Source organism: Pteropus vampyrus, unplaced genomic scaffold (assembly GCF_000151845.1).
Source record: "Pteropus vampyrus isolate Shadow unplaced genomic scaffold, Pvam_2.0 Scaffold67, whole genome shotgun sequence".
Classification (NCBI taxonomy): Eukaryota; Metazoa; Chordata; class Mammalia; order Chiroptera; family Pteropodidae; genus Pteropus; species Pteropus vampyrus.
Genome location: NW_011888848.1, coordinates 8,187,449 through 8,212,864, shown reverse-complemented (window position 1 = coordinate 8,212,864; position 25,416 = coordinate 8,187,449). Strand labels below are relative to the sequence as shown.

At 42.7% G+C, this 25,416-nt stretch overlaps 1 protein-coding gene across 1 annotated transcript; it reads right to left on the bottom strand.

Moving 5' to 3' along the window:
• Positions 1–2,281: 2,281 nt before the first annotated feature.
• On the bottom strand, positions 2,282–22,585 carry LOC105293058. Its single transcript, XM_011361535.2, has 3 exons — positions 22,209–22,585; positions 14,445–19,891; positions 2,282–6,939 (listed from the first exon to the last, which is right to left on the bottom strand). Exons 1-2 carry the CDS (start codon positions 22,262–22,264, stop codon positions 14,482–14,484), a joined length of 5,466 nt encoding a protein of 1,821 aa, XP_011359837.2. The 5' UTR covers positions 22,265–22,585; the 3' UTR covers positions 2,282–6,939; positions 14,445–14,481.
• Between the last annotated feature and the right edge of the window lie 2,831 nt (positions 22,586–25,416).

The following is a 25,416-nucleotide window of genomic DNA, read 5'->3' as shown; positions in this document are numbered from 1 at the left end:
AGAGCTTTCGCCACACTACTTCTCCCTACACTCCTCCCTTATTGCTCCTTCAGTAGCTCCTCTGCCCGGGCACAGCTAAACAGCTTCTTTATGTTTGGTCTCTTGCTATTGTTCTGGTTTTCCCAGTTCTTTTCACACTAAGCCCTCTTTGCTCCCTGCTTGCCCCATGCTGGGTCCTTGGCATGGATCTCTTCTTTGTGGCTCCTAGCCAGTTTCCTCTTTCAATCTCCATGTCTTTGACAAGGCTTAGGCCAGCTAGCTTCACCAGCATATCAGGCATTCTCACCATATTTAAAGGCTTCCTGAAACCCTAACCTCTTCATGAATCAGAGCACTTGGCATGAAGTAGGCTTTTTTTCATTCCTGAAGAACATTAATTCCCTCCACACTGGAAATACGACAGTGATTTCTGCTCTGTGAAACTCCAACATGTGCCCAACACACAAAAAACATGCCCATCAAACCTTGTATACACTACTCTTATTCTAGATTTTTTTTCTAGAATATTTGACAGAGCCTACAGTAATCTAAGAATTGACTTTAAAATTCCTTTTTAAAAAATATCTGTTTAAAAATATCCCTTAATGAGAATAGAGGTTTTAGAACACATTCCCAAATTATTTGACAGTCTTCCATTGAATCTGGGTTCTATGATTATTTGTCAAACAGAGAATGGTGAAAGTGATGTTGTGTCACTTTCTGAACTAGGCTTTAAGAAACGAAACTGGCAGCATCTGCTTCCTATCTCTTGGGATACTCATTGTTGCAACGTGGCCACCATGTTTTGAGGAAGCCCAAGCAGCCCATGGAGAGGCTAGGCTGAAGAGGAATTGAGGCCCCTGACCGGCACAGCTGAACTCTAGCTGATAGCTAGCATCTACTTTCCAGTCATGCGAGCAAGCCGTATTGGCAGTAGATTCTCCAGCCCCTAGTTGTGCACCTGTGTGAAGCAGAGCCAAACCTTCCATGCTGAGCCTTGCCCAAACTACAGATTCATGAGCTAAACAAACTATTTTTTGGTTTTTAAGCCACTAAGTTTTGGGGTGAATCATTACTCAACGATACATAAGTAGAACATGGCCATGCCTGGTTATGAAGATGAGTTCTTCTGGACATAGTGTAGTAGATCTGCATTAGTAGGATTTCAATAGATGGCTAAATTGCTCTATGTCAGCTATAACAGGAAATGAGAGGCTTCTGAGCCAGCAAGCTAAAGAACAGAAGAAGCAGAGGATGAAGAGAGGAAGAGAGCTTCAGTAATAGGGAGTGTGGCTAAAGCATGAATGGACTCAGTGACCTCTAAAAATTATCTTGTGCCAGAGATGGCATGGTGCTAATTAAGAACAAGTATGTAAGTAGTTCATGCTTAAGGTGTTTGCTAATGCAACGGGCTACCATATGATGGAGCACCTGCTCGTCTCCATCCCATGTACCCTAAACCTTTGGCAAACTCCTGCCATGCATATAATCTTGAGTCAGGAATACTCAGGATCGAATGAGTGTACTGCAGTACAGTCTAGTGAGGTAACGCAATGCAGAGTAGAACAGTGCACACTTGAGTCAAGATGGAGAATGGAATTTGAAAATTCTGGAAACAAGAAAAAAGAGCTGGAAGCCAGAAGTGACTCAGGAAAGTAAAAGGCCTAGAACTGCTCTCAACCTTCTTTCTTGCCCTATCACCACCAACCATGGACATATGTGAGGAATTCTAGATGTCCCTCTTTGTGGAATGTGGGTTCAAGTCTCTTTAGGGTTTCAATCTTAAGATTTACAATGACTCCAGCTGACTCATGGTTGACTTAAGGGATCTGTGATGGTATTGATCCTTGCTGTGCAGTAGGTCCCCCAAAATGTGTGCCTCTTATATTTAGATTTCAAAGGGGATAACCTCGATGACTTTCCTGGGCCTTGGTGTAGATCCTCAGGGACACTGTCATCTAGATTCCTCTTTGGTGTCAGTGGAGTACCACATACCTTGGTTGATGCTTCTCACAATGCAATTAGATTCATTTGGTTGGTCAGGTAACATAATGTGGGTTCAGGGAAAGACCCATCCCAGACTTCTGACCTCCAGAACTGTAAGATAACAAATTTGAGTCATCTTAAGCCACTGAGTGCAGTTACTGACTGCAACAGTCGAAAACTAATAAGACCTGGATGTGAAATATTAGAGTATTTTAGTTAAATGAAGGATTCGAGTTAGAAAACTGAAGGAGATGAAAATGTCCAAAGCTAGTTAAACTAGCTTTTTCCTAGTTAAAATAAAGACAAACAATGCACATTTTCTTTGGAGTTACTTTTACTGGAAAAAAAAAACAAACAACGAAACATTTTTGTTTTCAAAAGAGTCGAAATAAAAGACCATTACACAAGATTGCATGATCTCTTACAAATACTGGCAATTAAGGCACATAAGCTAGTCTCACAGAATCCTCATCTAAGTAGTTTTCTCCATACGTAGTACACTGACAATGTAATTCTCAGAGCTGTTGGGCTGGATTTGCAGTCCCACTGGCCAAGCTCACTGCATTTCATAATTGAGTCACATCAGACCTCAGGTAGGAACTCTTCTACCAAAATTTCTGTCTTGAAAACAGTTCAAATTTTCACATTCTTTTTATTTACCACTGGCTTATTTCGTAGTCAGGGGTATAATTCAGCATTATCCAATGTCTTTCTCCATCATCACACAATTTCCTCTGTTTGGGACATAACTTAGTCAGTCTTCACATTCTTTTCAACCACCACTGTCTTCACTGTATAATAATATGATTTAAATGTAAATATAGAAACCTATATCTTCAAAGGGAGAGGCAAAAAGGACAACCTGTTAAAAAATAGATTCAAAGACTATAGGTAATTCAGGGAGCCCTTGAAAGGACTTTCTGCCATTAACACTAGTTTGTAAAAAGCAATTATGAAACTTTTTTTAAAAAGATATCAAATTAGACGTGTGTGTTTTATTCTGCACCATTATGAATTAAATAGAAATAAATCTAATAATATATTCTAGTTGCAACATGAAACAAGAATGTTAACAGCTTACAAATACTTCTGTGAATGTTCAGTTCTCTTTGGAGACACGAGACATACAAGCAAGTCCAATTTGCAGAATCCTCCCCTGGGTCTTGTAATCACATGTGCCACAAATAAACATGATTTTTCCCCCCTAGAGGACCAGAGTATGCAATTTTGATTAGATTCAAGCTCAAGGTACAATTTAGCAAATGCTACATGCTTTATTAATGATTTTATGCACCTGTGAGGTCTACTTAGGACCAAGAAGTTAATTAAGAATATAGAAACAGTCTCTTGAAAATATATATCATATCTATATGTATATCTCCTTAGAAATTATGTTAAAACCTAACAGATTTTATAAATTTGACTTTTATAAGTAGTTTTCTAAAACAAACCTACACATAATTTTCCCCCTCAACAGTACTGATAAGATACAGGGCACCTTTTTTCTTTCAAGTATTTGGGTAAAATAACATACCCTGAGAATTTGGGGTGCAAATCTACACCTTGTAAACTGTAGAATGAAACTCTTCAAGCACCACATAGGAAAATGTATACCATGGTAGTTTTTTAAACACAGAGACTATAATTGAATGTGTTTTCTCATGCACATATATATACTTATCATGAGAGTACAGTCAATCTACTTAGGAATCAATACTGTCCTGCAGTCCAAAGTATTATTTCAGGTAGCATGAGCATTCAATTCATAGCAAACACATAAAGTATGAAAATAATTAAAATGCATTAAATCTCTTTAAGAGGCAAGGATGATAGAGTCAAATCTGAAATTAAGAAAAAGAAATTTATATCATTGGGCATTTTCTAGTGATATAGGATGATTTTGAAATGTGTATTGACATTTGATATTTATCAGAGATGTCAAAATATAATTTGTTTTAACTTATTTACTCAATGATACATAGAAAGCCATATACACACAGACAGATAGAGACATATACAGACAACAGAGAGCCTGTAAGTTAAATCACTAACTGCATATCTGGGCTTTATTTAATCCTGAGGGCAATTTTAGTGAGTGTTTCAAAGAAAATATATCCTGGTGAATTAAATTTTCATACTGGTTACAAGTGTATTCAGTTTTCCAAAAACAATTCAAATAAAGCATATTTCAACCTGAGCATTTAATCAACAGGGAAAAGGGAGTCTAGATTTCTACACACAGTGCCCTGTGGTTCCTCTGGAAAACTGAGTCACATATGTAACCCTGAGAGAAAACGGCAAAAGCCAGACTCTGCCAGTCTAATTAGATTCAAGCTCAAGGCATTATTTAGGAAATGCTACATGCTTTACAAATAGTTTTGTGTAGTAAAACATAAAAGGATAGTTCACTAGCTAAAGGGAAATTGTTAGGGTAATAGTTTTATGGATTGGAAAGTTCATAGACTCTTATCCCACTTAACTTTGAAGAGCACGACCTTCATTCAAATATCAATGTGACCTCAAGACATAATAAAATAATGACAATGAGGATTTAGATTTGCCTCATGTCTTTAAAAATGTTCCTCTCCATCACTTGAGGTAATAAATGGCCTAGCAGCTTTGTATGGTTTGAGGAAACAGCCATAAAATTATCAATAGATGATGTCATGTTCATAGAATATTATTTTAAGGTCATATATTCAATCACTTAGACGTTTACTACACCCTTGACAGCTCCTCAGAAGATGTAGCCTCTCTGATAAAACCAACAAATAAAAAGTTCTCCTTTCTTTCCTAGTTGCTGTCCTAGTTTACCTCAATGTGAGAATGCAAGGCTCAGATCTGCTGGAAATAAATAACAACAAACAGCTTATGGAGCCCCCGGACCATTGGTAGGTAAAAACATTACCACATTTTCTAGGAAAGAAATGTCTCTCTTTCTGAAGAGCTGGCAAGCAGTTGACTATTCAACATGACCACTGGGTTTTCCTAAAAGTCACACATGGTTTTAAAACAGTGTTGGTAATTCTGGTACTACCCACCCAAATGCTATACAAGTTTCACCAGATATGTTCAAATCCTTGAGAATTCATGGTACTATTTTTGAGTATTATAGGTTTGAGACCTTTGAAATTGATTCTACTCTATTATTTTTATATTAAGTGACCTCATACCCAGCCAATCTCTACTGAAAACGAGGATGAGCTGATGCTGTAAGTAGTTCCCCAGTGGTGGAAAACTAAGTAAGTTCTGGGGTGAAGCTGTTGATGTCCCTGGGTAAGAAGACCTCTGTGACAAAGGAATAATACTTTCACTAATACAATACAAGGTCATCTCTTCCATACATAGAGGTTGCTTCATATTTCATGTCTCATAGAGGTTATCATTTCATTTCATAGCTCATGAGCCCAATGATTGACTAAATTGTGACCAGAGCTGACTATTTCTCTCTCAAACCTTTCCTATTTTCCAATAGTTTTTTTTTAAGGAAGTCCCCCAAAGTGAAATTGAGTTATTTTTCTAAAGAGTCTGAGATAGTAAGCATAACTACAAAGTAATTTGATTACATAAATCAGATAAAAATCAATCTCATAGTTTTTTACCCACACCTTCAGTCATGAATAGGATAAAATTCTGTGGCTTCAAGAAGCAAATCTTAATTAGAAACCAATTATTTATGACCATTAAAATCAAAATAAGCCTTTTTAAAAAATGACCAGAATGTTTTATCTTTGAACAAATGAGTAACTAAGAGAGTCCTTAAATAGGAAAGCCTGAAAGAATCTTCAAGGTATTCTTTTTTAGAGTAAGAAATAATCCAATGTAACATTTGTCAAATATATTGACACGCATTAATTCTGACGAGCTAAATATTTATCTATAGGACTATTTAACTCTTCGAGACTCACTGTGAACACTCACTGAAATAACCTTCAGAACTGGGTTACAACTGAGTCAGTTTTGAATGTACATGCAAGATTCTGTGATTTGGATTCTCAGTATCACTTAAAACCATAGGGAGCAAGCGATGTACTCCTAGGTTACTGTTATTGGTATAGCTAGGGCTGGAGAAAATCAGAGCCACTGAATCGGAGCTTACATTCTACTCTATCACTCCAAACGCGTCACTCTTCAGATTGCAAACAATCTGTGAGAGACAGGAGTATGCAACTGTGGTGGGAATCATTGAAGAAGACAAAAAAAAAAAAAAAAAATGCTATACACTCATAACAAAGTTTGGGAAATAAATACTTTATACATTTCTGAGACTAAGAACTTAATTTTAAATGCAGTTATGGGCTCTTTGGTATTTTAAGCCATTCTATTTTAAGACAACAAATAGTGTCATGATGTTGTATACAAGTGGGAAAATTAAAGCACAAAAGTTAAAACCACTATTTTCACAATCAAATCTGAAATCATGCTAAATCCAATAAAAGAACATGTAGAATATAACCAAGAGAATGACTAGGCTTGGCTAGCATATGATTCAAAGTGCAGATTCATTATATTTAAAATCCAGGCACATGCTATAATTCTGTCAGCTAGTCCTCATATTCCAAGAAACTATAAGGAGATTTTTGATCCAAATTATTGATTTGCTCACTTGGTTTATAAAAGAACCAATCCCATTCTGTTGTATGGTTTGACTGAACTATGAAAATACTTAAGGGATTGTTTGTCTAGTTAAAAGAAGGGAAAGATGAATAGAAAGCTTATATACTGTATTAAAGTATAAAAAGAAAGTTGTACAGAGGAAAAAGATGCAACCATTCAATCAGCCTAGTAAAACTAAAATAACATGAAGTGTCTTAACAGAGTTGTTCAGGAAAATATAGAAACTTACACACTTGATTTATAAGAAGCAAAAACTAAGAATAATACATGTAGAGGAAGTTTTTCAGATGAATTCTTAGTGCTGTTATAATGCAGTCTTCAGATTAAAGAAGAGTAGTCCATCTTTCTGTCTTGCTCCTATAAACAAACATAGTCAAAAAACAGATTGTTAGTGCTAAAGTAAATATCACTTTTAAAGAAACAAGAACAATGTCAAACACATTTTATTTAACTATTTGGCAGATTTCAATATTAATGATGATGACATTCACATTTTAAAAAGTGTTTGCAAATATTTCTGAACTTACTAAACATTATACTGACTTTCAGGAAAGTGCCCAAAGTGGAGCTTCTCTTTGAAACTTGAATCTAATCAACTATACAAAAATGATTTGAGTTAAATATTTAGTTTCATTGAAATCATCCACAGCAGAGTTAAAACGGTATAATAGATATATTCCTGAAATATCATGCAGAAATGAAACTTAGTTTGAGTTAGTAATCTAGTTAAATGAGTGAACTCTATACTGAGAATTCTTGTAAAGTGAATGATCACTATCTAAACTACGTGGACTTTCAAGTAGTGCATTTCATTTAAAATGAGATATACTGGTTAGAACCTAAAACTTAGTTAAATCCATTCTAAGACAAGCATTGACATGTTCAAAAGCTTACTGAAAATTAGCTTTTTCTGTAGATATCTCTCTATGTGTAGTATTGCTACTAAAATTGCCTAAGGAACATTTTTTTTTTTTAACATTTAAGAGTTGATACTTGAACTTAATATTATGAAGACAGAAATAGAGTGGCCTACAGGTAATATTTGTGAGAGATTAAGAAGACTGTCATGTGAAAAATAACCTTCAAGAAGTATCAAATAACAGTTATCTAATCAATTATATGCAGAATAGCCAGCAAGGGATATTTTAATCTTGTCATCTAGAAATTGAACTGTTAAATATATGATTAAAAAAAGAAGTCTATAAGAATAATTATGGTTCATATGTATATATTTTGTGTTTATTTATTTTATTCTTTTGTATTTTATATTAAGGAATGATCTTCGAGATGAAAGGGACAGTTGTGGGTTTAGAGACTCCTCATTTGCTAACTTTAAGTTTCCTACCTGAGGACATATAAAGTAACAACAGGAAAAGAAAATATAATTACAAGAGGAAGAGAAGAAAATAGAAGACAATGAAGAATCATTTCAATGCAATCCAGGGACGTGCAACAACTCAGGTTGAGTCCCATCATGAGGCAAGATTTGCAGACTCCCTGGGCAAAGTAAGAAGATCCAGAGGGGAGGGAGGAAAGACAAGAGGAAGTGGGAGGCAAGGGAGTGCGGGGAGAGAAAGAGAGTGAAAAACAGTGAGGGGGCCGAGGGCACCTCATGACAGAGAGAATAGTCTGAGAAACAAAGGAGAAATCTGTTTATACTACCTACTGGGGTCACTTCAAGGATCCATGGTCTAGACATTGCCTTTTCATTCATTCACAGGATATTGCTTCTGCTTATGTTACCTTGAGGGAATTTTATTTGAAATCTTGAAAGTAATAAAGTTGCTCCAATTTCTATTAAGGATAAAATAACAAAATCACCAGTTTAACCAATCGGAGGATCGTGAAGGAGTCAGTTAAAGATGAGAGCGGTAACTACACTGTGTCACCAGGCAGTTTGGCCTAGGTGACTTCCCATGATTATAGGACCAGAACACATGACGATTCAGCAGGGATGCTGGGTCATATTTTGCCTTGCTCCACACAGGACTGTACCCAGACAGAGAGGAAAATCACCACATGTAGCTGGCAGTCTAAGCCCAGAGTTGTATAACATTCTGGAAAGTCTTAGGGGATACTAGAGTACTCTGACCCATGGCCAACTGACCTGCCCCAAGAGATCAGACAGCTCAAAGGGGACTGCAGAACTGTGGACATTGCCTCCAGTTTGGGGACGTATAAAGCAATCCTGGATTCAGGCCCCTGCCCCTGCCCTAGGAGTCTGCAAAGAGAAGGGCCAATTTTCTGCTCTGGTGAGGGCCTCTCGGAGATGAAGGGCTCTGAGACATTTATGAGGTTATTGTCTGAGGCAGAGTGAACTCTTATTATATGCCATGAACTATTTGATATGTCTTTTGTAACGGTTTTATAATTCAGTCTTCACAACACTCCTGCAAGGTGTTTTCATTTTATAGTTGAGAAAACTGAGGCCCAGAGAGGGCAAGTCACTTGTCCAGAGTAGTAAGAGTATTAGAATTTGGGCCAGATCTGCCTGACTTCAAGGTACACACACTTGGGCTTTTGTAAACCACCCGGCTCCCCTCCAACTAAATTGCATGAACCTGTTGGCATCCAGAGGGGATCCCACTCTCAGGAAGACATCCCACACCCATCCCTCCCCACACACACACAAAATTACCCCACTACTGGGAGCCCCTAGAAGTACTGACTCTGGCTTGGATTTCTCTTTGGGGCATCAATTGTTCTGATAACTAAGGACAGCTAATTTTTTTATCAAAAGAAAAAACACACATGGAGGCTTAGTATATGCTAGACATTACTAGATCCCGGGTCAATTTCTTACCTTATTCCTTTCTCTTTTTCCCAAATGAGGGGAGGGGACAATTCACAACAAAGAATTGAGACCTGGAGGGCAGAGAGTAAGAGAAGGGCAAACAAGGGGCCATCTATAAGAGCACTGCCAGGGAGCCCAAAGGGCCATGATTTCAGTTGATATGTTGATTTAGGACAAGTTATTTCTCCACTCATCAAAAAAGAATAGGTGGCATAATGATAAGTCTTGGTATATAATAAATAATTAACACATTAGCTATCCTGGATTCAGGCCCCTGCCCCTGCCCTAGGAGTCTGCAAGGAGAAGGGCCAATTTTCTGCTCTGGTGAGGGCCTCTCGGAGGTGAGGGGGTCTGAGACATTTATGAGGTTATTGTCTGAGGCAGAGTGAATTAGCTACTACTTTTCTGTTTTATTAATTTTATAGAGGGCAGAGAAGAAAATAATAAAGGCAATGAAATTGTGGAGAAAGGCACAAAATTAGGAGCTAGAGGAAAGCTATAATCCAAGAAGACAGAAAAGGAGAAAAGAAAAGGATAAAAAAAAATAGACATTAAGAAGATAAAATAAAACAGCAACCATATATAAAAATTGGGAGAGGAAGTCACAACAAAAGGAAGTTAGAAAAAAAAATAAAAATAAACTAATTATTCAGGGATGTAACTATGGAATGAAGTGAAAATGAAATGTCTTCAGTCTTGGCCTCTCATGCAAAGCTGCAAAGCCCATGCGGGTGAAGGAACTGGCAAGGAGGACCAGCTCTTTAAGTTGTCCAGGGTGTGATAAAACAAACAAACAAAAAGGTGAGGAGAAGGGAAGAAGCAAGATGGGGTATTAAACTAAATTAGCTTGAAGTGAATGGGAAAGGAGAAACCACAATAAGGAATAAAATCACCAAAAAAAAAAAAAAAGCAAAAAGAAAGAAGTAAATAATCGAAGAGTAAGAGAAGGAAGGAAGGGAAGTGAACTAGTGGGACAGACTCCAGGGAAGAGGACAACCAAAGAAGAGTGGCCCTGAGGACAAAAATAGAAGGGGACTGGCGAGCAATGCGACAGAAGCAAACTGAGAAAAGACTAATATGAGGTGATTTGGGGTTTGGGTCTCCACTCTGCCCCAAAGGGACACTGACAGAAGAATGGCCACTTAATCTCTCTGAGCTCTAATTTCCTTCTTCAATTTTAACACAAGAAGATGGAGTTTGATGATCTAAGGACCTGACTAGAGTCTCCCTGGAACACTCTACAAAAATAGAGTGTTAAATCCAGCCTCTTAAATCCAGCCTCCCCTCTCTTTCCACTTCAGTTGCTGGCTTGCAGGGCTCTATCCAAGGGCTAGAAATAATTCCAAAGAGGTAAAGAGAAAAGGAAGACCAACATGTAGAAGCAACGTAAAGCACACTCAGAAGTAAAGAAACAAATGAATAAAGTCTTACAGAAAAGAAAAAAAAGGACATCCAAATGAAACAAAATATTGTAATACCCACTGCATAGCGGGCATAGTGGTAATTAAAGTTTTCCTTTGTTATTATTACATATTTATTTCATCTTTATGCCCTTGTTAATATTCCTTAGTATCAATTCTCAGTTAAAATTTTAAAACAAAACTATGGCATCCAATTGGGTGGGCAGAGAAAACATGAGAGTGAATATGTCAGAGAAGGAAAAATATAGCTACATGCCTGCAATGACAGAAAACTAAAAGAAAAATAATCTGATTGGAAAAGGCCTCAAAGATCCTATGGAGCTGGGACCTTTCAAAACAAAAATCGACAAACAATAAAGGTCTAAAACAGAAAAGTGTTAACAAAAAAGTTTTGCAACTGGTGTGCCTAGCCCGCTGGTGTGTCACATTTGGGTTCCTGTTGTGACTATCTGGCCACTGGGCTACTGGTTGTAAACTGCCTCATCCATTTATCACAATTTGCTATGTCATTACTAAACAATAATAAAATAAATAATGCTAATTATCTACTTAAAAGTAAAAAAAGACCTACCTATAAAAGCAAAACTAAAGAGAAGTTCATAACAAAAATTAGAGAGAACGGCAGCTGGTTATGCTCAAATACATACAGGAGGAGAAAGCAAATCTCCCTGTTACAAAGTGCAGCTAAAAATAGATGATGAAATACTTATTATTTGAGCTGGAAGGAATCTTAAAGGTTAAGATAGGACTTGAAAACTGGTTTTGCAGTTCTGTGTGTCCGATGTGTGTCCTTTTGCTGGAGCGTAGGTTCCTGGCCGATGGGATCGTACCAGGTCACGTGGGGGTTTATAATCACTGCAGAGGACACTGCAGCTGGTAGAGTGTAAACATGTAATTCATGTTTGTTGAATGAATGAGGGAATTAGTGCATTTCATTCAACCATTCATTTTACAAATGTCTGGAGAGGCAGAGAGTGTCCTGGCTGTCAGTTCAGATCTCACGGCACTCTTCTGCCATCCTTCATTTGCTCCATGCCTCCTATCAAGGAACACACAGAGTGGCCCTCAGGGAGCATGGTGTGGCCCAGGAGCTAAGAGCCAGCTCCACAAGTCCTGGCTCTCTCACTCACTGGGGTCCTCAGCAAAACCCTTTTTTTCCAAGCCTGTTTTCCTCTCTGTGAAATGCTGTGATTGAATCAAGTCATTTATATGATTTAGTTCTAAGAAGGAAATAAAACCCTATCTTACTTCAAGGAAAATCTCTGAGACAAGTCTGGTTTTCAAAGGAAATCTTGAACTGAAAGCAGCTTCCAAGACTTCTCAGAAGGACCATTCAGTTGGGCATCAGTTGATGAACGAGTGTGCACAATGTAATTTTTGGATATATATGAACAATCTTTAAAATTTTTTTCACACAAGGAAAAGAACTACACAATTCTTTCTGTATCTGACTTTTCTTTGGAAAGTGGCATAGAACTTTCAGAAAGGTGAATTTCAAAGAATTTTTATTAGTTATCTGAATTTTGATCATTAGATTTTTTGCCTGTATACAGAAAACTAATCTTTGGTTCCTCACTAGTCTCCTTAAATTGTGAAGCCGGCTTTTGCCTTCTATCTTTAGGGCTGTGGACTAAAATAAAGGTTGTGCTTTTAAAAAAAAAAAACAACAACTTTCAAAATAATCACTGTTCAAATCTCGAACACTAAAAACTCTGATTTCCATTTGCGTCTGATGGGAACAACTTCAGGCTCAGCAGACAGGAGAAAGGCCAAAGGCAGCTGCAAAGGGCACACTACGGGAGCTTGGGCCTGGTTCCTCCCTCCTCTGCACTCTGTCCTCCCTTCCCCTTGCTTCTGCACCTCCACAGCTCACACAAAGGCCTCACAGGATTAGCCGCTCCCAAATAACCTTAGGTAAAGATATCACCTGTCCAGAAGATTAAAACATTTTTGTCCAGAAGCTACTCTTTTCCTTCTGCAAAACTAATTATCTGAGTCTCTTCCATATGCATACTGATTTTTTTCCTTATTTTCTTTATCAGACAAAAGATACATTATTTCTTTTTAATCCTCCCACTCCTCTCCTTATCTGTGATTATATACACTGTGCCTGTTACAAATTCTTGAAGAAAAATCATTCAAATCATCTATTACTAGACTGTAAGTAAAATGAGGCTTGTGCTTTCACCTGAATTCTTAGAGAAAGACCCAAGGATTTTTGAACAGTGGCCTAATGTTGTCTTGCAGTCCAATAAGTGTAAAGCATCGTAACAATCCCTTAGTTTAAAAGGGGTTTTGTAAGTTGCAATATACTGTTATGTCACCTGATGTTCAGATACATTTTGAGTAGATATTATCGACATGTAAGTGTCATGAGTGCTACAGAGTGAGTAGCCTAAGAACACGTAGCCGTAGCCGCAGCTGGTGAGAAGCTGTTACTCTAATCAAATGATCCTACTTCCTAATTTAAGGCTCTTTCATTGCACAATGAAACAATGTTCTGTTCTTTTTCAGTTCAGAAAATAAAGAAATAGCTTATTTCTTCTATATATGCATAGAAAAGTTTTCTCTCCTTCGATAAGGGATAATCTTACCAAAGAGTGAAAGTCCAAGAAATATTTACAATGTCAACCCTTCCTAATCAGAAGAGAACAGAAGAATTTGGCCCCAGAGCGCTGTCATCTTCGTGCTTATATCTGAAGTTTGCCTGTCTTACGTGTGTGACCTGACGTGTCCTGGTTCACTTTTCCTATCAAGTTCCATGGACTGTATTTACAGCAAGGATTCCTGTTGTCAATTTGGATTAACTCAGGTATTACAAATCTACTTTATCTGATCTCCTTTAAAGAGGGACAAGTGGAAGTTGCTTCTTTTCTGAAAGGAGAGAATGCAGATATGAAAGTGAGTGCCTTGTAAGGGCTGCAGGCTGAGAGTAGTGGATTCAGTCTGAATGGACTAAATCAAACACAGCAACCCCTCTAGTAGATGTCAAGCCCGTATGTGTGTGTGTGTGTGTGTGTGTGTGCGTGCGTGCGTGTGCATGTACAACATCTTAAAGACCTTAGACTCATCTAAGAAAAAGTATTTGGATCATCCGAAAACAAAAACGAGAGCTTAAAAAATACAGCCTTTTTGTTTAAGAAACTTCAAGAGGAAAATGTGGAGGAGGGAGATAAGCTTTTCTACAGATTTTAGAAAACCCCCATAACACGAAAATGTCGACTCTCCTTACTCCTGAGGAGTTAACAGTGTTCCCAGTGCTGTCTCAGGATGTTCTGCCTTCTGTCCCTGAGGCTGCCAGGAATAGAGTGAGGCTCACTCCATGAAATCCAGACCAGGTTTTTGTTTCTCTCCCATACCAACCATCACCAAAGGCTAATCTGACAGATACATGGTTCAGTTCCCTCCCACTCACAGGTGAGAAAAACAACAGGCAATTCAAAAGAGTCAAAGGGAGAAAAGCCACAGAGGCTGAGGAGTGAGGAAGCTAGGCAAGAAAATTAGCTCCTTAATAATTTGGATAGGATTTTGTTCTAATCTTCCAAAATGCCCATTTCTAGACAGTGTTCTCTGCTATAAATCTGCCACTTCAAACACAAAGAAATAGGATTGCTCTTAATCCCTTAAATAATTGAAGTCACACTCACCAGCAGCTGTTCTGTCCTACTTCCTGGTGACTGCTCATCATCTGTGTTCCACCACAAAACTCATGGTGGTGCCGTCAAAAGAAGGGGGGGCAATGATCCTTGGCCCCAGGGGCTGCGAAGTGATGCTGATGACAGGCTTGCCATGCAGCTGGGCGAAGCCTTTGGCTCCCACGAGCTGGGATGTGGCTGCTGGGGCAGAGGAGGAAGAGGAGGCGGGAGACTGACCAGAGGCTGTGAAGTATGGGGCCTCAGTGAATGTCGAAGCTGCCTCTTTGCTGGGGGGCTCTGTGGCCATCTGAGAGAGCTCACTGCTCCCTGTAGTGTGAGCAATTGGTGTGGGCTGCAGGGCGTTGGCGGGCAGCACTGTGGGCAGAAATCCAGGGTAGATCATGTAGGTGGGTCCATAGGCACCGGGACTCAGGGCTAAGGGGGGCACAGGGAGAGACATGGGAGCCACAGCCTGCTGCTGGGAGGTCATGGGTACATCCACATACTGCCCTGTCTCAGGGTCAAACAGTCTCCGGGTCATGGGCTGTACTGGAGTGTCCACCAGATAGTACTGGCCAGTCGTCACATCCAGGAGCATCTTGCGCTGGGTCTGCTGAGGCTGTGGCTGCTGGAAGGGATCTGTGGGGACAGGAGCTGCGCCTGCAGGCGCCGGGGCAGGCATGCCAGGTGGAGAGAAGCAGAGGACCTGGGGCTGGGCCCCCTGCAGGGTGAAGGGCAGTGGCTGTTGGTGGTAGATGGCAGTGGGAGGATGCTCTGGGCTCTGCGGCCCTGGAGGGGCAGTTACCGGCTCTCGTGGGTTGTCAGGTTTGGTACGCCACGCTGGACGGCTGGTTCCACTGACCTGGGAGCCTTTGGAGCTGCTAGGGACCTGACTGCGGGCGCTCAGGGGGGGCAAGCTGCAGAGAGTGGTCACTGAGGAGGCCGGGGCCCCCTCCCTCCCAGCCCCAGGCCTGCCTGGAAGCTCCCCAGCTGCAGAGCTTCCTTTAAGGGGGGTAGTCAGATAATTCTCACAGTCACTATTGTTCTTATCCAAACTGCTGCCATTTTTCCTGTTGGTCACCTCATCGAGAGGTGCCCTGGTGGCTGGAGAGATCTTGAGGGACCGTAGTCCCTGAGACTTGATGCCCTTTGCTGCTGAAGGACTTTCTGGAGAAAGCCCCTGTGGGAACTTGCCAGCGACACCCCCAGTTTTCTGGGTGCTGCTGGCACTAACTGTGAAGACATTCCGGTTGCTGGGGAGTGGTGGGAGGGGCTGCAGGGGCTGGGTTCTCTCCACATCCTTGTGGACTGGGGGGATATAGAGGGAACGGGGCCTTTCCCTGGCCAGGTTCTCAAAAGCAGCGGCTCGAGCAGACACACTCTCCATGCTCGGATTGGAGTTTCTCCGCTGCAGACGCTCCATGGGCGCCCCTCGCAGGACCACTCCGCCCTTGTTTCCCGTGCCGCGCTCTCCTGCCTCACCCAGGCGTTTGGCCAGCTTGTCCGGGTCCCTCTCGGCAACCCCGGAGCCTTCCCTCTCCTCGCTGGCAATGAGCGACAGGACGTGGCTGTCGGTCATGATGGGCAAGGGGTCGCTTTTGCGCTTCCACTCGTTCCTGTCGAAGCTGTACAGCTCCTCCATGGACCTTACAGCTGCAGTCAGCTTCTCCAGGGCATTCCGAGATGGCTTGGGGCCTTTCCCTTCCTCCTTGACCTCCTCGTCCTTGGCCTTCTCTGGGGTCTTCTGAGCAGAAGCCTTGGAGACAATCTTGAGCACAGGCAGGTATGAGCCCTGCTCAGGCTTATTGGGAGCAATGGTGGCCACGGGCAGCCTGCCAGATGCCCTGTGAACCAAGACTGTCCCTTCCAGAGAGGAGGAATTCAAGCCACTGCTGCAGCCACCTTTGCCCAGGCTCTCCCTCAGCTCTCGGTCCATGCCGTCTTCTCTCTGGTTCACCACAGCCTGGCATGTAATCACCATGGGGGAGAGGGATCTGGACCCACCAGCTGCAGGAGCCAGCTGCCTGGGTTTGGGCCCCGTCAGCCCCTGCTCCGGGGTCACACTGCCCTTGTCACTGCTATCTGCTGACCCTTTGATTAGTTTCCTGACATCTCTCACTTGGTGGAGGGGTCCCTGAGCCTTGGATTTGTCTCTGACGTCTCTCACCTGGAACTGGGGCACTTTTTCCAGGTTGTCCCCCCGGAAGAGTTTCTGCTGCACCCTGCTGTTGTCCTCAATGGTCCTGAGGAGGTTAGAGGCGCTGCCACTGGCCAGTTTGGGCGTGAGCAGCTTGGCAATGTTGAAGTCGGAACTTGGCTGCTGCACACTCCCCAGCCGGATCTTGATTTCCGGAGCCTTGGGCCTGATGGGGGCAGTGGAGGTGGCCTGGGCAGCTGGGTACTTGGTGGCCTGTTTCCCTGGCTGCTTGTCTTTGGATGTCTGCTGGATGTTGGGGACAAAGAGACGAGACATGATGGTGGACTTGCTGGCAGAGATCTCCCCGAGATCAGCCCTCCAGTCGCCCCCTTTGGGGAGTTTCAGCTTCCCAATGGGGGCTTTTTCTTCTCGCTTCTCGGCCTCTTTCTCTTTCCACGATCGGAATGCACTGTTCTGACTCCGGAGGAAGATGCCCTTGACAGTCTCTGATGCATTCTTTTTAATTTCACACACTTCTTCTGTGTGCCCATCGGCGAAATTTCGGCTGGAGCCTGCATTGCTCTCCCGAGGAGCACTGGCTTTGAAAATTGGGGATTTAGACCCGGCTATAGACCCCTCCCCACCAGGGTCTGACACGCTGAGCACCGTGTACTCGGAGCTGGCCTCCGAGTGGCGAGAGCTCTGCCTCTGCAGGCACCTCTCTCGCTGCTTCTCAGCCCCAGGGGGGCCCTCTAGCTCCTTGGATGTACTGGAGAGGCTGTGGTGAGATGTGTCAGTGACTTCTCCCCTCTCCATTTTGAACTCATGTTCCCGCTGCATCTTCTTGGAGATGACATTTTTGAGCAGACTGGAAGCAAACTTGGACTTCTTCTGGGCGCCCTCCACACGGGAGACAGGTTTGCTGCTCTCAGAGGTCTCTGAGCCATCGTCTGTGTACACTGACCCGGGACCTTTGTTGGAGCCTTTGGTGGTCTTGCAGGGCCCAGTGGCTGAGCTGGCTTTGCTCTCACTGCGAAAATTCAGAGGCTCCAGAAGGGTGACCACGCGGGAGCCAGTCTGGACCTGCTTCTGGAAACACAGAGGTGTCTCCACGTGTTTGATTTCCCCCTCAACTTTGCTGACCACGAACTCCAAGGCCTTGGTCTGGGACTTCCTGGAGTGGATGTAGAGCTGGTCTGCAGCCGTCCTGGCTCCACCGCCCTTCCTCAGACCTGCGGCCACCGAGGCCGCACTGCTCCTGAGCAGGCTCTGTTCCACCCTGGCTCCAACACCTCCACATTTTAGGTCCAGGAAGGTTGACCAGCGTCCGAAGCCGACTTCGGAGAGCGTGGAGGACTCCCGAGAGCTGATGTTCAAAGCCTCAAAGTAGGGGTAAGCGAGGCTCCGGAAGGCACGGGAGGTCAGGTTACGCACCTCTTTGTCCGCATCGTCTAGTTCACTCACGGCACTGGAGGCCCCGCTCGAATAGTCCACCAGCTCCTTCGCCCGGATGGCCCCGCATCGGGTTTGCAGGCGAGCAGGAACAGCGATGAATTTCTTTGCATGGTCCTGAGCCACCGCTGCAGCCGGGTCTTGCTTCAGTGAACTTGAATTGTGTTCAGCAGCTGTAGAGACGCGGAGGCTCATGTCGCCTTCATGCTTGGCAGCATAAATAATGTTTTGCTTTGCACGCACGTTGCTAGGCTCATTTATAGCCCGGGAAGTCGGTTTGATTGATAGGAGGATCTGGCTCGCTGCATTCCCACAGCTGCTTGCGGCGGCTGCTACCCCTGAAGCTGCCTCCGGGGGCTGTGGCAAGGGCTCAGGCAGAGTGGCAGTGCCAGGGCCAGTGGGTGGGGGAGTGGGGCCACTGTCAGAAGGGCCACTGCCCACTTCTGTGCTGCTGGTGTTGCGACCACTGCTGCCTGCGCTGGGGCGGGCGGGATCACTGCTGGTGGGGCTGGGCGTCCGGGTGGCATTGGTGCTGGGAGTGGTGCTGAGGTAGCAGCTGTTATCCTCTTCAGTGGGGGTAGTGACGTCCCCTGGGGTCTCATCGCTGCCACCAAAGGAAGCATAGTCCACGAATGAATAGATCACGTTGTTGTCCTCGAAATCCCAGCGGGAGGCCAGCCCTACGTCGAAATCCATGTCCTGTTCAACCTCACTCAGCTGGATCTCGTGGGTGGTGATATAATGAGGCTCCTCATTTGGTGGGGGGCCCCTGCTGCCCTGAGACTTGGCAATAATGTCTCTGCACTCTGTTCCATCTTCTCCAATACCTGCATCCGCGCCCCCTCCTGCTTTTTTCCCTCCCACTCCTCCCCGGGGCTGGCAGCTCACTGCACTCTCACCACTGTCACTCTCAAAGCCTAAAGATGAAGACGAGGTGGCCAGAGCCCCTGCCGATGTGGTGGTTTCATCCAACTTGGAAAGGCCACTTTCTGCTTTGTCCCCCAGGGAGGAGGAGGAGGAAGAGGAGGAGAAGGACAAGTTACTGCACTCGTCATTGGAGGAGAGTTGGGGTCTGGAGAGTTCCGAGGAAGCAGGATTCTCCTGGGGGGTTGGAGCCTTGCACTCTTGACCACTGGGTTCATCCTGGGCTTTCTCTTTGGGACTCCTGGAGGGCCTTTGATCCCCAGATGAGCGCTCCAGTGTTAGTGTCACGGTCCGGGGACTCTCCTTCTTGACTCCAGCTGAAGCACACATCTCTACATATTGCGCTTCTCCCTGGGAGCAGGCTGATGGCTTGGGCAGTGGCTGCAGCTGCTGCTTTAGCTCCTGGCTATCTTGAGCTCCGCTCACCCGGTCCCCCACCTCCCTCAGTCTGGCCTGTGGATCCAGCTCAGGAGTGGCCGCTTCCATTCTGAGCCCTCGCCTAGGTATCGGCAACAGGAGGAAACAGTGGTGAGCGCTCGGGCTGTCCTGGATCCCTCCCCGGCAATGGAGGGGCTGCAGAGTTGCCCGAAGCAGGGTCCCACGTGCCTGGACTGGCCCCAAGGCTGCAGGCACCACTGCCACTGCCGCCACCACCTCCCAGTTCTTCAGCCCCTGTGGCGAGGCCGGGACAAGCCTGACGGAGGTGGGAAGGCTTCTGGATGGGGTAGCAGAGGTGGTCTGTGGCCAGGGGGCTGCTCCTCTGGCCGAGACTGTGGCCACCTTCCTGTAGCTGAGCTGTTCTGTCCAGTTGTTGGCCTGGCACCGTCGGCAGCTAGGAGTTTGAATGCCATCAGCCACGGAAGGAGCAGCATCTGTAGGTCGACCCCGAGACTCCCAGAAATGAAAGGAAAGCATGTGCTGTTTCTCGTGAAGCCTTGTCCCTTTCCTGGATGGGGCAAGAGTGGGTCACGTCATTCCAGAAATATTTTTAGTGTCTATTTCCTAGTTATAGTGAAACCATACTTGAGGGTAGAGAGGAGGCTCTAAGATGAAAAGAGAAGGTTGGGGGCGTAGGAGGCATGTGGGTTCTAATTTAAACCAACCAAATGTCCTATGTAATCTATTATAGTGTTGTCTAGCAAGTATGAAAGTATTCTTCACTGACTGCCACTTTTACTCCCAAGTCTGATTAAATGTTATTTTTTTCCCTCTTGTTCTTAAATGAAATCCAAATTCTGCATTGCGTTTCAAATCAATTAAGGACAATCCAGAACAATTTCGAAATCTCCCTTCTAGAATCCTCACTGTGCAGACTCAAAGTACAAAAGGGCATTTTAAAGACTTAAAACATAATACTTTAAATAAACCTTTTATTATAGTGACTAAAAAGGAGAGCGTGGGGTCAAAACTGACACTACTTCAACTCCCAACACTATCCAATCAACCTCAAAATAGTTCCCTAAACTAAAACTGTGACAAGACAATAAACCTCCAATTAAATATAGCCTGAGCTGCAGCCTCCCGATTCGGTTACACTGGCTGAACTCCAGACCTGCAGGGCACCAAGTCAATAGGCACGAAAGAACAACGAACACACTTACCCTTCATGAGTACAGTGTAGCTTGGAGGGAGGTTCAGAGAGGAAATGTGACCCGCTGGCATGCCCCATGGAAACAAAGCCAAAATCCCAGGTCACTGGCTCTGAGGTACATCCATTTCAGACAATTCAGTAGTTGTGAATTTGCCAAGCAACCCAGATGGGGGTTCTATGCTTGCTATCCTCAGGGCAGATCACTTGGGTTATAAGTGGAGAACCACAACTCTTGGTTTTGGTGAGATCTGGCCCTCATCACTGCCAGGCCCAGTTCCACCACTATACATAGCCTATGTGTCACTTATACCGATTGAATAAAGCACTATTTTAAACATCCACGTTTGTGAAGAACAAAAATAACACCATCGACCATCCCCTTCCAACATGAAAGCCACCCCCGCACAGAAAAATGTTCCTTCCTCTGGTTAGGCGTGGGGGTAGGTATGGAGTGGGGGCCTCAGACAACTGAAGCATTTACCTTCCCATACTGAGATGTGGACAACACAGCCCTGCCACTCTTCCCACAACAACTTGCTTCTGCCTATATCATTGACATTAAAAACACAACACAGGGAAAAACTGGAAATATCAAGTCTCACGATGTGTAAATGAAGCCAGAGGAGCATAAGGTGAAGAGAGTAAAAGAGAAAAGGAAAGGGAAAGAAACAGAGAGAGGGAGAGAGGAAGAGAAGGAAGAAGAATTTGCCAATTTGCTCTCAGCTTTGTGATAATGGGGACCATGTTCAAAGGCACAAAATCCTAGATTCTTAATGATAATAGAAAATTTTAAATAATGATGACTATAACTAAAACTTATAAGTGCTTACTATGAGCAAAGCACTATTTGGAGAATTTTTAAATGTGTATATATTAATTTTTTTAATCCTCATAACCACCTGAGTTAGGTATAATTGCTATAGTGACTTTATAGATGGGAAAGCTGAGTCACAGAGATGGTAAAGAATTACAGAGCAGAATTCAAACCCAGGCCGTCTGGCTCCAGAGCTTGAATGTTTACCACAATGCTACAGCGCTTTGCTGATTTCCATGCTCAAATACTCTCCATGGCATGTTGATGCTCAGCTGGAAGGAATTTCATCTGCATGACCACAGATAAACCATATAACCATTTCTTGGTTTTCTTCTCTCTTTCTTTCTTTCTTTCTTTTTTTTTTTTTTAAATATCATCAACCTGTGTATACATTATATACTCAGGGATTAAGTAAACTGACACTATAAATAAAATGAAGTAAAATATAATTGGCTCCTTCAGGCAAACAGAGTATTTTAAATCTTCCATTTTATCTTTGCTTTGAGGCCTTGAACAATAAATCCCGAACACTGTCTCAAGCACTATGAGCCATACACACTTCGTAACTGAATAGAGGACAGAGTTTCTGCCCACCAAGACAATTATAATCTAAGGAGGAATTTTCCATCACTTTCCATATGGCCCTGTCTGTCATGACAACTTGATAGATTTCAGTAGTTCCCCCTGCAGCTGGCAAACAGCACTGGAAGGTCAGATGCCCTGGGTACAGTGCGTAATTGCTTAATGCCTGAAGTTCTGGAAACCGACTTCCAGAGTCTTGCTTCCTCCAGTGAGCACAGTCCTAGCCAAAGCTCCTCAAGAGACAAAGGGAGAGGTTATCCTAGAAGAGGTACTTACCTCCAAAATATCTGTGTGGCACCTTTTCTCTTTTCTATATGAATGGATGCAAGCATAGGAAAAATTTTGTAGGAAAATCTTTTTCAAATAAAGTCAATTTCCAAAAAGTAGAATTTAATTCAAACCACAAATTCTAGTTAAAAATCAAACAAACAGAGAATTTGGAGGACAAATTGAAAGATTAAAAAAAAAAAAAAAAAAGAAACTCATAAATGAAAAACAATGACCAATTGAAGGGTAAAATGGAACGATTACCCCAAATTCCTGCCCTCTGGCATTTTCAGAGTCCCAGGCAGTATATGTTACTATGAGATAGGCTCAATTCTGTTGAAATAATTTGCAGGCATTTGGTAGGCATGGAGCCTTTTATTCCTTAATATGACTACAGTCATTTTTTTTACAGATGAACTCAGTGATTGCCTACCTGATCTCAACTCTTGAGCAATTAACAGTGACTAATGTCACAAGCATCAGCCCATGTTAAGCAGGCACACTTACCAGACTAGGCAAGGTATATTTGGTAGATAACTTTATATGGGAATTCAAAGAGCAATAAAGGAAATGACTCAGTGTCATTATTTTTACCTCTACAGAGAAAGTTTCTCAACATCCCCTGAAAGTCTTGTGAGATGTATCATAGTATGGAAAACTTTAACATGATTAAAGAAATTAAGAATGAAAGCCAGTCTATTCACCAGCTGGTAAAAGGGTATGGTTATACTTCAGGTCTCTGACAGTGGCACAATATGATAGACAAGTAAATCATTCGAAAGGAAGAAAAGTTTATCAGAGGCAGATCACTAGACTAGAAATGAAAAGATAGATTTAAACTCTGACTCAAAGTAGGAACCAAAGGGTGATACCAAACACAGACATTCTCAGGATTCTCTGAGTTAACAGGAGAGAGGTATTCTCTGATTACTTTAAGGCTTTCCATAAACGCGTGCACACCTTTTCCTGCACGCCTATTCCAGCACACTTATGTGAAGGAGGCTTTTCTGTTGGCCACTGTTTAACACCCAGAGTGTGGCCCAAGTAGGCATACCTAAGAATTACATCCAAAGGAAAAGCACCATGTTATTTATATTTTGCTTGGGGGGACCAAAGAGTGTCTATTTCTTTAGTTATTGAAGTAAATGCTTTACATATTTTAGCTTGTTTAATCGTCTCAAAAAACACTGTGAGAGAGAAATTGTTATTCCCATTTTATAGATAAAAAATTGGAGTTGAGCGAAGACATGTAGTCTGCATGACTTTTCACAATTATTAAGGACTGGAGCCCTGACTGACCAGCTGTGAGTGACTCAAGTCCACACTCAGTTGGTGATTGAGCACTCGGCCCATGAGATGGAGGTTGCAGGCTCATTCCTACTGCTGGCCAATTAGCTGTTCTACGGCTTCAACCAGCTGCCTGCAAAAGGGACCAGCTGGTCACCATGGAGTCCAAGGAAATGGAGTGGCACGATTTGTGTAAAACTATCCTAGCAAATAGAATACAACATGTACCACCAGGACGAATAAGTAGCGCTATCTTCTTGTGCAAAGAAGAGCACATTATTGTAGACTCATGCCACGTACATTGCAGACACAACCCCTCAACTATGCCCTTGAAACTTGGAAGGACAAGAAGGAACAGTTCACCACCAGAAATAAAACTTTAACAGACACTCAAGCCTGCACGCAGAGGGCAGATGTGATGCAAAAAAGGTTCTTTATTTTTCCCCTGTGAGTCAGGGTGTGTATCAAGCGGTTGCTCTCTCTGGTCTCCTTTCCTCCTCCCTCTTCTCTCAGTGATCTCATAGACATTTCGCCTTCCTTTTCCTCACCCCCATTCCCCATCTCCTTCCTCTTGGCCCCTGATGATAGTTTTCATCTGATTTTCTTTTGAGAGGTTGAGGTTTTGGTGTTTCAGAGCTTACTGGATAAAGGAAAATTATACCTTCCAGACCAATGTCAAAGTGAAACATGGACATAACAAATAAATCTTCCTCTTTGTAATACTGCACTTTGGAGAATCTAACTGTAAATGTTTGCTCGTCTCTCTGTTATCCCAGCCTGCAGGAGGCAGGGTCCTGAGAGGGGAGATGTGGAGTGTGCCTCCCTGGTCTGGGACAGCAGCTCAGAGAAGATGCCTCAAGGCTTTACTAAGTCACTGTAACTTTTTCCAGTTGGTGATGAAACAGAATTTAAATAACCAGTCAACTCAGCTGCCTATCTGCAGTATAACATAAATGAATGATTTCTATGATTTTAGAAAGAAATGTTTTCTTTGCCCTTTAATTGCATTTCGGGAGCTAGAATCATGGTTTTGTTTTGTGTGACTTGGGAAAATATTTCTTCCTTTCTACATTTCTGATTTCAGACTTCAGCTATTTCAAACATGAGCCCTTAAAGATTTACTCAATATTTTATTTTTCGGCTTTTTATTTTCTATGAATACTTTGAATAACTACGAAAAGATTTTAAGATCTCATTTCTTGATTTGAATCTCATATTTAAATCTGCTGAAAACTCAAGTATTAAGATGTATGTTAAGCAACTTTTTAGAAAACAATCTGATAGTTTCTATCATACAGAATAAGAACACTAGGGTTTAATAATATATGTACAGAGTCCGACCATGCTACTCTGAACAAGCCTGATCCCATCTGATCTTGAAAGCTAAGCAGGGTCGGGCCTTGTTAGTACTTGGATGAGAGACGACCTAGGAAGACCAGGTGCTGTAGGCTTACAATAACCATGTTTTTTTCTTTTATAATAGAAATAATTTTATTTTGGGAAATTTTAATTTCTTTTCTATAAACTTTCCTTAAGCTCATTCAGCTTAGAATTGAAGCAAAAATAACTCACGCAGAGGCAGATCAAAGAAAACTTGCAGCTGTTTTATTATTTTATTAATGTAAGAAATGAAGTTGAGAGAATTTAAGTAACTTGCCAAAGGTCACACAGCTATGAGAAGCAGAGGAGGACTAGAATCCATGTCTCCCGACCCCAAATTCAGTGCTTGTTACTGTGAAGCTCAAACTTTGCCATCAAAGTGACCAAAGGGAAACAGAGACTAAATTGCTTTCTCAAAAATGTTTATGTTCTCTAAAAAGGCAAATAATTTCATTGTGTTTGGAAGAAGAGTCCAGACTCCAAAGTCTGGAAATGTGTAACTTACATGGATACGGAGAGGAAGAAGGACAATAGTGGCCACCCTACTCCT